The sequence below is a fragment of the Theropithecus gelada genome, chromosome X (assembly GCF_003255815.1).
Source record: "Theropithecus gelada isolate Dixy chromosome X, Tgel_1.0, whole genome shotgun sequence".
In the NCBI taxonomy this organism is placed as follows: Eukaryota; Metazoa; Chordata; class Mammalia; order Primates; family Cercopithecidae; genus Theropithecus; species Theropithecus gelada.
The window spans coordinates 148,310,530-148,325,779 of record NC_037689.1 but is presented as its reverse complement, the minus strand read 5'-3'; the positions used below and the strand labels follow the sequence as shown (position 1 = coordinate 148,325,779).

At 51.9% G+C, this 15,250-nt stretch overlaps 1 protein-coding gene across 6 annotated transcripts in view; it reads left to right on the top strand.

Moving 5' to 3' along the window:
* CD99L2 (CD99 molecule like 2) overlaps positions 1-14,766 on the top strand; it is a 122,764-nt gene extending 107,998 nt beyond the window's left edge. For 4 of the 6 annotated variants that reach the window (XM_025373565.1, XM_025373564.1, XM_025373566.1 and 1 more), the window contains 4 exons: positions 3,352-3,390; positions 4,863-4,982; positions 10,692-10,757; positions 12,003-14,766. In XM_025373565.1, coding sequence (XP_025229350.1) covers positions 3,352-3,390; positions 4,863-4,982; positions 10,692-10,757; positions 12,003-12,067 — 290 coding nt within the window. In that variant the 3' untranslated portion in view covers positions 12,068-14,766. Of the gene's footprint in view, positions 1-3,351; positions 3,391-4,862; positions 4,983-9,255; positions 9,274-10,691; positions 10,758-12,002 lie in introns of all 6 variants that reach the window. The other 2 variants (XM_025373563.1, XM_025373561.1) reach the window with 1 other exon arrangement.
* Positions 14,767-15,250: the final 484 nt, after the last annotated feature.

Here is a 15,250-nt window from a genome sequence, read left to right as displayed (position 1 = left end):
AGATGTGACGCTTTGAGTGGTACTGCTGAATGGTATTCCATTAAGTTTGTGCCAACCTCCATTTCCACCACTAGTAAGTAAACAAGTGCCTGTTTTCTCAAATTATCACCTCCACTGGGCATTACAGTTTTGTTATCTTTGCAGATTTGTTCAGAGCAAAATGCTATCCTGTTTAAATATGCATTTCTTTGAATCTAAAAGGAGGTGAAACACTTTTTTAATATCTTATTAGACACTCTTAAAATATTTTGTGAATTGCCTGTTTGTGTCCTTTGCCGATTTTTTTTTTTACTGGGGTCTGCATATTTTCTCATTTCTGCATATTTCTGCATATTTTCTCATATATTTTAAGGACTCCTTTTACATTAGAGATTAGGAAGCCCTTATATATTCCATAAACATTTTATTTATTCATTCATCAGTTGATGAACCTTTGGGTTGTTCATAGCTTTTATGGATACTGCGATGAACATGTGTGTGCAAATGTTTATGTGGACATATGTTTTCAGTTATGTTGGGTGTATACCTAGAAGTGGAATTGTTAGGTCATGCTGTAACTCCGTGTTTAACTTCTTAAGGAGCAACCAAACTGTTGTCCATAGCAGCTGCACCATTTTACATGCCTGCTAGCAATGTTCAGGGGTTCCAATTTCTTCACATCCTTACCAACACTCCTTCCTTTCTTCCCCTCTCTCCCTTCCCCTTGTCTTCTTTCCTTTTTCTTTTTTTGGATTACAGTTATCCTAGTGGATACGAGATGGTGTCTCATTATGGTTTTGGTTTGCATTTCCCCAATGACCAGCAGTGTTGAGCGTCTTTTCATGTGTTTATTGGCCATTTGTATGTCTCTTTGGAGAAAAAATTCACTTCCTTTGCCCATTTTTAGATTGAATGATTTGCCTTTTTATTATTGAGCTGAAGGGGTTCTTTATATATTCTCAATACCAGCTCCTTATCAGATATGTATTTTGCAAATATTTTCTCCTATTCTGTGGGTTGTCATTCCACTTTCTTGATGATGTCCTTTGAAGCACACAGGTTTTTAATTTTGACAAAGCCCAATTAATTTTACTTTTGTTGCTTGCACTTTTAGTACTGAAGTTTTTACTTCTGATCTGATCTTTTCCGTTTTGAGTTTCCGGCTTTAGGATCATATTTAGAAATCATTTTTACCCCAAGATAATAGAAATTCCTTACCCCTAAATTTTTCTATAGTGCTTTATGCCTTCATCCACGTTATCTTTACTGGGAACTGACCTTCATGGATGGCATTGGGTTGGATAATTTTATGTTATGCCCGTGACTCATCACCAACACCATCTTTTGCACAGTGTGCATTTTGTAGAGTAACTGGGTTCAGTCTGTGCCTAGAGGAAGTAAGCAGAGCTCAGTAGCCCAACATGGCTCAAAGCTATGACCTCGGCTTAGCTAGCTCCAGTGGCCTGTGTGATTGACTTCAGGCTCACGTAGTGAGAAAGGACAGAAGGATCTAAGATGACTGGCCATTTTTTCTTCCAGATGTTTCTTAGCCTCACAGTAGTTTCCGTTCACATGCCCATCTGAGAAGACTTGCCCACAGGATGGGATCACTTTTTTTGAGGAGGAAGAGAAGCACATTTTTGCCATCTTCTTAGGATAAGACCTCCTACAATCACAAATGGTCAGATAGTTAGGAGCTGCTGGAGCTGTGGACTATTGAGCTTTGAGTCTTTTTGAAAGGCTGGGAAAGTCACCCTTCTCTCCATTTGTCCCTGGGGGGAAATTAGGAAGGGGTTTGACGTGTTTATCTTTCTTATCACAGCCTGTTGCTCAGCAGTCTCGTGATGTCTAAGTTACTGGGAATCCTTGTGGCCAAGTACTCCTAAGGGAAAGGAGACCTGAGAACACTGTTTCCTTCTGCCTTGAGGTGAAAGAATAGGTTGAATAACTCAGAGTCCAGAAAAATAGAAGTCTAGTGACATGAACACGTTAGCAGAGGATGCTATCACAACAGCCACCTCCAGCACAGCGGAGGGGACCTCTCTGTTGATCTGGCTGCACACAGTGACCCCCATCTTCCTGTTTGTTATGCTTTCTCCAACAGCAATGATTGTGTGTGTTTATTTTTTGTTTTTGTTTTTTTAATGCTTTGTTAATAACCATTCATATCCAATCAGGGATCTTTATACAATACACAGAGCTCGAGGATTCAGCCTTAGGTGGGAACATAACAAACCTCATTTTCCCCAAGAATCTTTTTTTTCCAATAGGCTTTATTTTTTAGAGCAGTTTCAGTTTCACAGAAAAATAGAGAGGAAGGTACAGAGAGTTCTCATATTCCCCCTACCCCCACGTGTGCACAGCCTCCCCAGCGATCAATACCGCAGCCCCCAACCCTGACAGAGTGGTCCAGTTTTACAATCCACGAACCTCCATTCCTCCTGACTCTTTGATTGGTGAAGGAAACGTTGGAGCTCATTTGCCTTCACTATGCCAGGGCGGTTTCCCCTGAGAACCCCGGGCTCTGGGAACACAGTCTGCCTCCATTAATGAGCATTCGGCCCTGAGAAGAGGGTGGGATGAATGGTGAACTCAGCGCTAATTAAGGTACTGAAATGGCACCAGTGGCTTCTCAGCGAGTAGCTGTCTGGGGAAGGGTTGTGTGCGTGTGTGTGTGCGTGTGTGCATTTAACTCTCTGCAGTTCTATCGTGTGTGATTTGTGTGACCACCACCATAGTCAATATACAGAACAGTCTGTCACCACAAGGTTGCTTCCTGTTGCTCATTTATAATCCTAGCTAACTCCCTCCCTCCCAGCTCTCACCAGCCCCTGCCAGCATTCATTTGTTCTCCATCTCTGTGATACTTCAGATCCTTTTGAATTTCAAAATAGTGGATAAGGGATTGTGAGCCTACATTTGTTTATGTTCCAAGAGCGACTTCAGCTGTAGTTGAGGCAGTGGCTACGTCAGAGACCCGTGGCGGTGGCATTGAGAGTCAGGCTCTCCTGGCACAGCACCCCACCCCCCGACTTATGGTGAGGCCACTATGTGCAGCCGCACCACTGGGAGCAAAGAGGTGAAATAGAATACTGTGCCTACAGAGCCCGGCACGCAAGGCCTGCTCAGGGCAAGGTGGCTGCCATTTTAATAATAAAAAGTTCCACCTGGTGGCCTGGGCTTTGCAGGTGGTAGGCATAAGAAAGCAGGCCTCACTGCCGTCCAGTAGAAGCCTACGGGTGATCCACGAGTTGGGGTCTTGTCGCATAGGTGGGATTGGAAGGGCTAGCACTGCCATCCAGCTCACCAAGGCCTGAGCTCGAGCCTGAGCTGACTGGTCGCTGGCACTAAGTGCTTTTGTCTTTTCTCCAGGTGATGGTCGGTACGGCAGCGATGATGACCCTGGATCTGGTGGGTTTCTGAATCCTGAGGCTCCTGTTGGCCATGTGAAAGGAAAATGAATCTCAGGACCCCAAAATCACTAAGCCAAGGGAAAAGTCAATCTAGAAACTGCATCAGGCAAACGTGCCTCCTATTCTATTCCTAAATAAGATAGCTACAAAGTTGGAAAAAGCTGCATACCTCCCTCACAATTTGCCTGCAGGGAAATTTCTTATGGGCCTCAATATCTTTACCCTGAAACTGTTCTGTGAATTTCACCCTGGCTGATCTTTACAGAGGGAGACAGGGCCGTCCCTCTGCTCCCCCCCCCCCCCCCCCGCAAATGCATATCTGATTGCTTCCTCTGCCCAATTGCTTACGTAAAAATGCAGATTCACTGAGCCAGATGAAATTGTGTATTCAGTGAAAGGCTGGTCAAGGACTCAAAAGAATGCAACCTTTTGTCTCTTTCTCTTATCTCCCTATGACCGGGAAGCACCCCACCTCCACCCCTGCTTTGTGTTGTCCTGCCTTTCCGGATCAAACCAATGTACATCTTACACATTTGATTGATGTCTCATGTCTCCCTAAATGTATAAAACCAGCTGTGCCCCGGCCACCTTGGCACATGTCGCCAGGACCTCCTGAGGCTGTATCATGGGTGTGTTGTTAACCTTGGCAAAATAAAGTGTCCTTTTTTTTTTTTTTTTTTTTTTTTTTTCCCGCTCTGTCGCCCAGGCTGGAGTGCAGTGGCATGATCTCAGCTCACTGCAAGCTCTGCCTCCCGGGTTCACGCCACTCTCCTGCCTCAGCCTCCCAAGTAGCTGGGACTACAGGCACCCACCACCATGCCTGGCTAATTTTTTTTTTTTTTTTTTTTTGGTAGACATAGGGTTTCACCATATTAGCCAGGATGGTCTCAATCTCCTGACCTTGTGATCCGCCCACCTCAGCCTCCCAAAGTGCTGGATTACAGGCATGAGCCACCGTGCCTGGCCTGGCAAAATAAAGTTTCTAAATTGATTGAGGCCTGTCTCAGATATTTCATAGCAACTATGAGGAGACACAGTGCTGGCCCACTCTGGCCTCAGAGTTGGCCATCCCCCTGAACGTTTCCAATAGATAATCGTGAGGCCAATAGAGGGGTGTAGCCATTTGAAGGAATGAAGCATGAAGATTGGGGTGCCGGGGGAAGTAGCCCAGTGGGAAGCCTGCAGGGCCTCAGTCACAGAAAGCACTGCACCATTTCCATGTCTCCCTTTCAAGCTCCTCAAAAGTGAAGTCCTTACAGAAAATGAGAATTCCTAGGCAAATCCAAGGGGCACCATGTCTTTGTAATGCATTAGATCTGTGTGGCATGGCCCTCTCCTGCTGGCTTGGGGGTTGTGGGCATCTGAATGAACTTAGTTTGGTGCTAGAGGAAAAGCGGGCTCCCGGGCTGCTCCCTGGGGTGCTTTGGCTCTGACCTCACCTGTCCTCATTTCTCCCCCTTCTTCATACAGGCACGGTGGCAGAGACCGGCACCATTGCAGGGGTGGTCAGCGCCCTGGCCATGGCCCTCATTGGCGCCGTCTCCAGCTACATCTCCTACCAGCAGAAGAAGTTCTGCTTCAGCATTCAGCGTAAGTGCAGCCGCCCACTCGTGGCTGGGAACCGGCCGGCAAGGTCTTTGGAGGGAAAGGGTCCAGGACAGATCCAGATCCCTCCACAGCCTGCCTGAGACCCACTCCCAAGCAGACTTCCTGGGACGGGGGTGGAGGCTACAGTTTTGGAAATCCCTGGGGACAGATCTAGGCTGAATTAAAGTGTAAACCAGCCTGCAAGAGCAGATGGGGCTGGCCCTGATGACCTTCACCTTCCCAGGGCCCCAGCTCCCAGGGGTACTTCTGTGGGGACAGAGCTCAGTGACCATTGTGATGTTTCCTTCACGTAGAATGGGAGGGACCCTGGACTGCACCCATAGCTTCAGACCTCAGCCAAGGGGATGAGGGCCTTTGGAGGCCCTACGTCAGTAGCTCCCTCCCATGCTGCTGGCTCCCTCAGGAGCAGAGGGCAGCGGTTCCTGGGGGTTTGCAAAACATGGCCCTTATTGCCCTGGCAGTGCCCCCGTCACATCCTGAGAAGTCACTGCCTGGTACTCTTCCCCCCACGCGCCACAAACTAAACTAAACGGAATCATGAATTGCTCCAAAGAAGTAGGAATGTGAGAGAAAGAATGACGTGGTTCCCCCCACCACCCCCACCACCCTTTACTAGGTTTTTAAAAGACAGTTTTCATCTCATGCTGTAGCTGTGAGTCTGCAAGTTATGGATTAATGGAATAGTTACAAATGGAATCCTGTCTTCACCCATCAGCGCCCCACATCAGCGAGCCCTGTGGCGATGCTGTTGTGGGAACGAGAAGACCTCGCTCGTCCCTTTTATAAGCACAGATTGATGCTCTGTCACTGTTTGCTGAGTGGAGCATGTCTCCAGTTCAAGGCTGGAGATTTTCAGTTCAAGCGACAGAATGTGACTCAGCTGTAGCTTGTCTCTTTCTACTCCTTGGCCCCTTTGATGCGAGGGGAAGCTTAGAAACAGCCCACGTGGCTCTTTCCCTGCCCTTGCTGTGGTCCTCTGCCCTTAAATCTAGCCTGAACTGAGCTTCCCAGAAAACTAACCTGGGTCCCAAGATGCTTTGCTGAAGTCTCCAACTGCTTATTCATCTGACCATCATATTTGTTTCCTTCACTCTTGTAGAACATTCTTGACCAGGGCGACACACACAGCATGCACAGCAGTACTGTAGGAACACATTGACATGTCAGTGCACAGCCTCCAAAACTGTTCATGGCCACCCTGCTTGAGATCCCACTGACCCACCGTGGATCAGGAAGCTTGACTGTAGAGTGGCGTGAGCAGGGAGTGGGTCAGACAGAGTCCAGGGCTGGGGACTGGATGGTTTTTAGAGTTATCCCTTTCCCTCAACTCAAAAGTCAAGGAATCTTCTAACTGGTGAAAAAGATGGGAATCCAACCTTCTCAATGCGTGGACACTGATATTTAGATGGAGACACTGGGCGAGAGGATCGAGTTGCACTTAGTGTGGCGGGGGCAGTTTTGCATCAGCCTCCTGGGCTGTGCCTGGAACAACGAGCCCAGGGCAACCAGGTACATAGTCACAGCCCTTGATCTCTGACCTTGTTCTTATTGCATTTGGCAAAAAAGTAGAAGCCGCCTAATACAGGGGGTTTCTGTCCAAGAGGCTCCAAGGCTGTCCTCTGTGGGCTCTGCCTCCAGCAGGTGGATTGGAATGAGATGGGAATTCTGGGACACATGGCCTTCCCCGTGGTCAGGGATCCTCATTTGAAACTGCTTTTTGGGCTGGGATCTCTCCATACTCGTCTCCCCTCCCTGTTTTAGGGGAGGGAGCAAGGACCTGGCCAGGGACACTTCGGGAGAACAACTGAGAGCATCGTGCTTGCCAGGAGAGGAGTCAAGATTTTGGATAAGCATCCAGGTTCTCAAGATGGTCTCTTGGGAAAAGATAAAAGCCCAGATTTGGATTAAACCAGGCCTGTAGGAAAAAGTTAGAACTGACTGAGAGAAAAGTATCTTTCCTGTATGATTGATTAAACTAGTTGGTAACTAAAATGACATTGAACAAATATTTATTATTAAATCCTACACCCAGAGATGCCCTCAAAATGGAGGCCACAGTGGCAGGGGAGGTCCTGGTGGCTGGCTAGAGGGCTTCTCCTGTTTGGACCTTTGCTGGAGAGCGTTTTTGGCTGGAAGCACCATGTCAGATACATTTTGGCCTTGATTTTCTGATGATTTCCCCTTCTAGGTGGTTGGAGTGGCAAGGAGGCTTGGTTTGTAGCAACAAAGTAGTTGTGAGCTCTTTGAACAAAAAGGCTAATGCCCCGGGAGCCAAAAGGGCTCACTGGTGAAGTTTGCCAAAGCTGTATGAGTTCACTGGGGCTGCCAGAACAAGAGTCACAAACTGAGTGGCTCAAAACAATAGAAGTTGATTCTCTCCCAGTTCCAGGGGACTCCGGGTGTTCCCTGGCTTGTGGCTGTATCACTCCTATCTCGCTTTATATCCTAAATCCAGAATGACCTCATCTTAACGTCCTTAACTTAATTACACCTGCAAAGACCCTGTTCCTAAATAAGGCCACGTTCACAGGTTCCAGGAATGAGGACTCGCAGATCTTTTTTGGCATGGGGCGGGGCATCCTTCACTATAGCATCATTAGCCTAATGGTGAGATGCGACAGTCCACAGTTTTCAAATCCACGCCCATTACAAAACTGGGTGAGATGGCCAGGCCAAAGGATGGCTTTGAGACTTTAAAAAGCATGCTGGGTAAAAGAAACTACTTAAACTACAGGTCTGTAGTTCCTAGTAAGAGCAGCCTCCCAGGCATCGTGCGCTTGCCACCCACCTGCCATTGCCTCTCTTCCGGGCTCTGCACGTGGGTGAAAAGCCAGCCCTGTAACTCGGCCTGGCAAGGGCAGGGCCATGGACGGGGAGAGTTCTTGGGCTGAGCAGACAGGGTGGCCGGCCTGGGCCCTCTCCTGCTGGGCCCTCAGTTTCCCCATCAAGGGTATCTCAACTTCCTGCTCTGGAATTAAAAAGTCAGAGGCTGGCTTGAGGCTGCTCAGGTGTCAGTAGGAACAGAGAGAGAAAAATAGGTTGATTTCTAAAGCACAAAGTGAACATCTTGATTGTATCTGTCTTATTAAAATGGAAGGAAAATACGTTATTTTCATGCTTATTTCCTAAAACGGGCCAGTGTGAGGTTTTGCGAAGTGAATCAGCAGGCAAAGCGGGGCAGCTCCCAGGAACCCCGTCGGCCCAGTGTGTCCATCTTGGATTTCACTGCCCTTCCCCTCCAACCTTCCTTCTGCCATGGCACCTTCCTGTGTGGCTGTCTCCCCAAGCTAGAGGCTGGGAGTCCTCCTGTCCCCCCACCTCATGTCAGTGCATTCCCCAGTCCTGGGATTTGTGCCAGCTGCGTAGGTCTCCTCTTGAGCCACACCTCCCTATCACCCTTGCCATGGCCCCTGCCAGGACAGAGCCAAGGTCTTCCCCTCATCTTCCATCCAGAAGGTTCCATAGACCTTTGTGCCTGTCCAGTCTCCTCCACACCTCACTCTCCTCCAGGGGGACCAGTTTTAAAATGCGTGGATCCCCCTTATGCTTCCTGCTGCCCTCAAGGTCCTGGCTGAGCCCCTGAGTTTGGCATTGGAAGCCCTTCGTGGTTTGGTCCCAACCACATCCTTTCCCCTCCATAGGCCTCCCATAGGCCTTTCACTTCCCAAGGGCGCCATGTGCTCTCCATCCCGGGCCCCTGCTGTTGCCCCTCCTGACCTAGCTCCTCTCGCCCAGCAGGCCTGGAGCAGCCTCTCCCAGCCTGTGGTCCCACAGCGCCCCCTGCTGACCTCACCTGGTGCTCATGGGGCGGGATTGGGCCGGTTGGTTACTGTGTCGTCTGCGACTCCCAGCTCGCCTTGCCGCCTCAGTGATCAGGAGTCTGGACCGTCCATTCCGTGGTGGGGCTGCGTGTACATCATGTCCCTGGCACCTGGCCCGGGCCAGAATCAGGAGGGGTCCCGCAGACGTTTGTGGGGTGGCTAAGCACACTGAGAAGCTGGGGGTTGGGCTTCCTGTCCCCACTCTTTCCCTTGAGTCTCAGCCACTGCCACATGGAGATGGCGGTAGAGGGGGCAGGGGTGCAGAACACAAAGCCCTGGGGAGACAGCAGGCGGTGGCTGCGAGGAAGGCCTGTCGCCGCCACTGCTGGGGACCCTTGGCTTCCCTTGCCTTTGCCCTCGGTGTGGAAAGCCCGCATGTTTGCTGTCGGGAGCGCTCTCACTCCAGGGTTCTAAGCTTTGTGTCTTGCCTTCAGATGCAGCAGAAGGTCAAGGTAATGCTGCTTTGCCTTCCTCACTTTCCTTTTGCTTCAGCCTTCATGCTTACTCATTTGCCCCCTGTTCTGGCGCTTCCTTGCCACTCTTCTCCCTCCTGCTTCCCTGGCACTCACCGACGTGGCTATAACTGGGACCATCTTTAGCTTGCCCTGATGCGTGTGAGAGGATGCCACCTGCCAGGCGCTGTGTCCCCAGGCTGGATGTTGCGGGAGCCGGGGGAGAGTTGAGGTGCCGTGGTGAGGGCTCACTTGTCCACTGGTGGTCGTGCCTGGGGAGCACATAGAGAGCCACCCACAGGCAGGAAACGATCCAGCGCCCACTGGGGTGGCAGCTGGCAGTGATCACGAGGTTCAGGGTGTGTCTCCTGGCCTCCACCTGTCAGCTGGGAAGGTGCACCTGGGGCAGCTTCCACTGCACTCATCACCTGCCCCGCTCTGCGTGGGGCTGGCCACAGCTGCCAAAGAGCAGTGCCCGCATTTGTCACAGGCCCATTTGGCTCCCACCTCGAGCCCAGCAGCCACCGGGGCAGGCAGGTGGCGGGCATACTTGTTTAGGCAAGGAGCCTGTAGCCCAGGACGATGGCTTGGGTTGCACTGGTGCCTGGTCGGTCGGTCAGTCGGTCGGTTGGTTGGTTGGTTGGTTGGTTAGAACCATGCCCCGGTTTTCCCACAGACCCGGGGCTGAGGGGTTCCAGTCCCTGTGCTATGCAGGGATGAGACACAGACTCGACTCTGCAAGCAGCAGCAGGAGTGGGGTCCACTCTAAGAACTTGAACACTGGCGCTTGCTGGCTGAAGGGGATGCTTGGTACCGTCCCCAAATCCCTCTTGTAAATAGGTGTGGAGAAAGCCTAGATAACCAACTAGACTGAAGCAGCTGTTGGCGGGCCAGCCCCTCCAAGCTCGGGTGGACACAGCAGTTATTCCTGTGTTCAGCCAGTTGGCCTCTCTGCACGGGTATTGCTGGGAGGCTGCATGCGGGCAGGAGGCTTTGCTGCATCTCCACGGTGCCCTGCATCCATCAATCACTCATAGCAATTGGCTCCCTGGCCCCTGGGCCGCACATGGACCTGTGGATGGTGCTGAGCCCTGCCATCGGGCACCCCCTCCACTGGGCGGAGCTGCCGTCTTGACGTGGTGGCGGCTGCCCTGTGAGGATGGAGCACCAGAAGCCTTTGCGGCATGTTATTGTTATTTCTGAGGACGATGATGAGAACTCCTGGACAGTGAATTCCTGGACAAACAGTTTTCATCTGGATAAGGATGTTCACGTGGCCCAGGGTGCAGGGTTTGGAGCTCCCTAGGGCAGCTGTGCTGCTGTTTTAGCTGCAGAGGGCTTGGTGAGGCATTCTTAGCCACGGTTGGGGACCCGTAGGTCCTGTGCGCGTCACTCACTCTGCCCTTTCCCCTTTGCAGAGGGTCTCAACGCAGACTACGTGAAGGGAGAGAACCTGGAAGCCGTGGTGTGTGAGGAACCCCAAGGTGAGGACTTTGTACTCACTGTCCCTTGCTGACACTTTCCTAGTTGGTCCCAGCACTGAGCAGAAGCGTGCTAGAGAAGCAGGAAGCACAGAGGCCTCTGCTTCTAGAATGTCCGACCAGAGCAAAAGCCTGCCCTGATCAGCCTGCCTCCCAGTTTGCATGAGCCAAAGATGCTGGGGTGACAGCCAGGGCCATCTGCTGCCATGCCCGTGACTTCTGGGCATTGCTGCTGCTCAGCCCCTGCCCTTGATTCGTGTGAGCCAGAGCCCCAGGCCCCTCTGCTCCCCATCGGCGAAAACAATTACATTCTGAACAGAGCCATGGGGAAGCTTTTAACCCAGACCTAGAACTTTTCCCTTTGCAAATTGCCACAGGCAAGAGGGAACTTGGTTACAACCCAGACCCTATTGTCAACACCTGTGCCCCTCCCTCCCCCTTCTGTGGCCATCAAGCACTTTCTGGATTCAGGAGCTGTTGGCAATTTGAGGTCGCATAAGTTCAGGCCACAGGCCTAGAGTGCCCAACTGCTCGAGGCAGATATGACCTGTGCCCACGGGATGCCAATGAGGAGGTCCAGAAAGGCTTGCTGAGGTCGGGGAGCAGGCCGGCTTCCCAGCAGCCAAGGCCTGGTGGCGCAGGCAGGGAGACTCGGACAGCTCAGGCAAGTGTTGCCACTGGAACTACAGTGCAGTAGCTGCGGGGACTGGGCCTGAGAGACCAGGAGGAGCTCAGCCTGTGTGGTATGTACTGGGGAGCCGGGTGCCCTACAGCACTGCTGAAGACGGGTGGCAGTGCTGCACCAAATTAACTAAAATAGGCCTGGGTTCAGATGTGGAAAAATGGACTCCACTGTCATGAGCTTTGCCGCAGTTAGCCACCATGAGGCCAACATCTGTGTGGACAGGTACTACGTTGAGCACTTTATTTAAAATAATCCTTCCAGCAGCGCTGGCAGGAACATGCTCATTTTTGAGGCGAGGAGATGGAGGCTGAGCTGTTTCCAGGGCCCATCTAGCTTTCTCTTTATCTCCCCTTGACCCGCCCAAAACTCCCAGGCTCAGGATAGTCCTGACTGGGGACAGGGAGTGGGTCCCAGAGGGAAAGTTGTACAGGCAGGGCTAAGCGGTCCCCCACAGGATGCAAAGGGAAACCTAGTTCTGTTCCCAGCACCTGCTTGCTGCTGTATTTGCTGCTTCCGTGCAAGACAGAGCGGAATTCCTTCTGACGGGCCTCTTCTTCCCCTAGTGAAATACTCCGCGTTGCACACGCAGTCTGCAGAGCCGCCACCACCCGAACCAGCCAGGATCTGAGGGCCCTGTCCAGCTGTAGGCGTGCACAGTGGTGCCACCGCTTATCACCCGGCTCCCCCCTTCTCCCCACCCTTCATTTGGACCCACAGCTGCTGTGCTGCTCTGTGTCGTCGGCTCCTTGTTGGTCTAAGTTTTCCGGACGAGCTCTGGGGGTTTGTGAGTTTGGTTTCTCTGCCCTGCCACAGGTGCTCTGAGACTTGGTGCGGAAATTCAAGAGCCAGCTCTGATAGAAAGCCAGCACCAGCCTCGGGAACTGCTGAGCCACCAACTCCCAAAGCCAGCCTGCCTCCAGCTTTACTGAGCACAGGATGTGGGGGCCAAGATGATGCTGGGGCTGGATGACATGTATGCTTAGGGGACAAGAGTTTGAACCCATGGGACTGTGACCCCTGCACACTGGAGTGGCTCATTGTGGCAGGTTTCTGCCAATAGCCCCTGACGGTGACCTCAAGGAGCTGCAGGTGGGGAACTCAGCCTGCACCCACTTCACTTGGAGCCCCTGCAAGGAGCGAACCAGTCAGCACCAAGTAACACCACGCGCACGCAGCACCCAGGATGATGGTTTCACTTCGGTCTTCCCCATCCCGGGTTTTATGTTGCTGGGCTTCCAGAGAGCCGGTCCAAGTGGAGACTTTCAGTTATTTAAGTGCAGACATGTATCTCATGATAGTCCTGCCCTGAGAGTTTAGAAATCCTCTGGATAAGTATGAAGCAATTCATAGGCCTGTTTCCCATCTGATTCCTTAGGGGACTGGATGTGGCCTTAGGGGTGACATGATAAAGGTCTTTAGGAATCATTTCTGCATTGGAGATGAGTTGTATCCTGTGTTGGGGAGAGGTGCGCACCCTCCACCCTGTATCTATTCCTATTTTGGTAGCAAGAGCTACCGATGTCAAGAACGAGCATCAAAGCCAGAATCATGCTTGTTGTTTGCTTAAAAATGTAATTGGGGGCGGCGGGGGAGGAGAGGGGAAAGACACGTTTGCTTGGTTTAGTGAAACACACGTGACTTTATAGCTCTGTGGTCAGCCTACCTGTCTGTTCTGAGGGAGAGTGCGTGGGAACCCATGTTCACCGTGGCAAACACCGGAACCCCATGACTAGCCCCTCACCTGGCATGGAGCTGCCTGGTTTGGGCTGGAGCAGAGCTGGTTTCCTGGAATGTTCCTTTGGCCCACATGTGGTTCTGTCCCGGTGAGCTCTGTTGTCAGAGGCTCACGGGACAGAACCACATGCTGGGGTCTAGGGCCCCTGTCTACTGATGATCAGTTTGCCATGTCAGAAAGCACTTCTGAAAGCAGATATGAGTCACCAGACAGGCAGGATCTTACAAAACTCACGGGTCTCTTTGGTCTGCAGGATGGCCCCACGTGTTCCATAGGCTGTCCACTGAGCGGGATTGTCCGCTGAGCGGGATGAGCCAACTCCAGTTTCTTAAGGAAACCACTGGAATCTGTAGGCCCCACATGCATCTGTCTAACGCATGCCTCGTGTCTGTTCTGCAAACATGCCTGTCGTGGAGGGTAGTCAGTTGTAGCACTGTGTCTCCAGGCTGCCTCGTGAGGCCATTCCCAGTGCGTGGCTGTGGGCTCCTTACCACCCCTTTTCCTGCTCAGGCCTGTAATCCCTGACAGACCTGGACTGTGTGGCTGAAGGGGGACCTGCAGCACTGCAGAAATGTCTCTGCGTGGTGCCGTGAAGGAAAGAAACCTTGGCCTGGTCTCAAGAAGCCTCCAGTGCTTCAGGAAGTTAGTGAGGGTGGAGTGGCTTGCAGGATTGGCCTGTTTCCAGGGCCTCCCACACTTATTGGCCAGATTGTGAATTTTGTCAGGCTTGTCCCTCCCTGACACCGAGTACATCAAGAGCTGATGGCCCCACCCTCTGGCTGGTGCTGGGCTGGAGGTGGCTATGGGGGCTTTTGGCATGCATGGCCTGTCGCCACCTGGACAGTGTGACCTCAGGGGTTGTCCACCTTATCTTTATGGTGAGGCCTATCGGATGGCAAAGTCCTTGAAACCCTAGAGCTGTGATGTAGAATATGTACTGTCTGTGAAACCACGTTCGCAGTAGCACTGGCTGCAGTTGAGACCCATTTTGCTCTCCCTTACCCACCCGGGTGCTTTCTGCACAAAGCCTGGAGCCTGGCACTCAAGCCCACCGGTGGCGGCTCCTAGTGACTGGACATGCCTGGAAGACCCCTCAGCCTTCTGTTTGCGGAACGTTCATTTCAGGAGCTTCTCCTTCCCACATACATCTTAACTTGCTCGACACTGCCCCCTGCAGAAGCCTGGCGGGCTCTAGTCACCATGTGTCTAGCTGAAGTTTGAACTGGCCAGCATGGACCTGTCCCAGGTGAGAGGGGAGACACGGTGGACTGGAAGGACTGGTTGAAAGTGGCTAATTTCTATCAGCTTAATTTGGCAGAGAAAATTTGTAACGACTCTGAGCACATGCTGGGTGAAGTCACAGCTCAAGGAAAGATAAAGATGGGCAGAAGGAGGTGTGGGTGGCTTCTGGGGTGGGACCCAGAGGGGAGGCTCTGGGACAGTGGCTGGGGTTCAGTGCCGGGGCCCTGAGGAAGAAATGGAGACTGATCTCAAAATTCTAGAATTCCCTGTACATCTGTTCATGTGCTTGTGTCCAGGTGCGAGTTGTAAACTGTCTCATGTTTGCATTAAATAAAATGGCACCAAGCAGATCCTTGTCTTCTGATGGTGTTAAGGCACGCCCTTGGTCAAGTGTTGCTACTTTTCCCTAAAGTAATTTATGATGCAGAGCTGACCTCCCCCCGCCCCCAGCCGAAGGTTTTTCTCTAGAAGCTTGCATTTACCCTTCAGTGACTAGCTCAGTGTCAGGACTTCCAAGAGTGGCCCCTCACTGTACAAGCAGCTAAGGCCAGGGGATGTGGAGCGACCAATGTCCTGGGGTTAGAGAGGGCAGAGGCAGGAGCAGAGTGCTGCGGGGCCGCTCCCAGGCTACATGGGTTGCCGAGTCTGGGGCTGCCCAGTTGGGGTCTGGAAGCAGCAGAGTCCCAGGCTCGCAAATCCCAAATCGACTGCTCTGCCGCCTTCAAAGCAGGCTAGTAACCAGTGGAGGTTCCAGTTACGTGCAGTTGTTTCAACCAGAAAGCTGAGTGAGAAAGGGACCCTGCACTTCGTCACTTGTTGCAACCTCATGGAGAG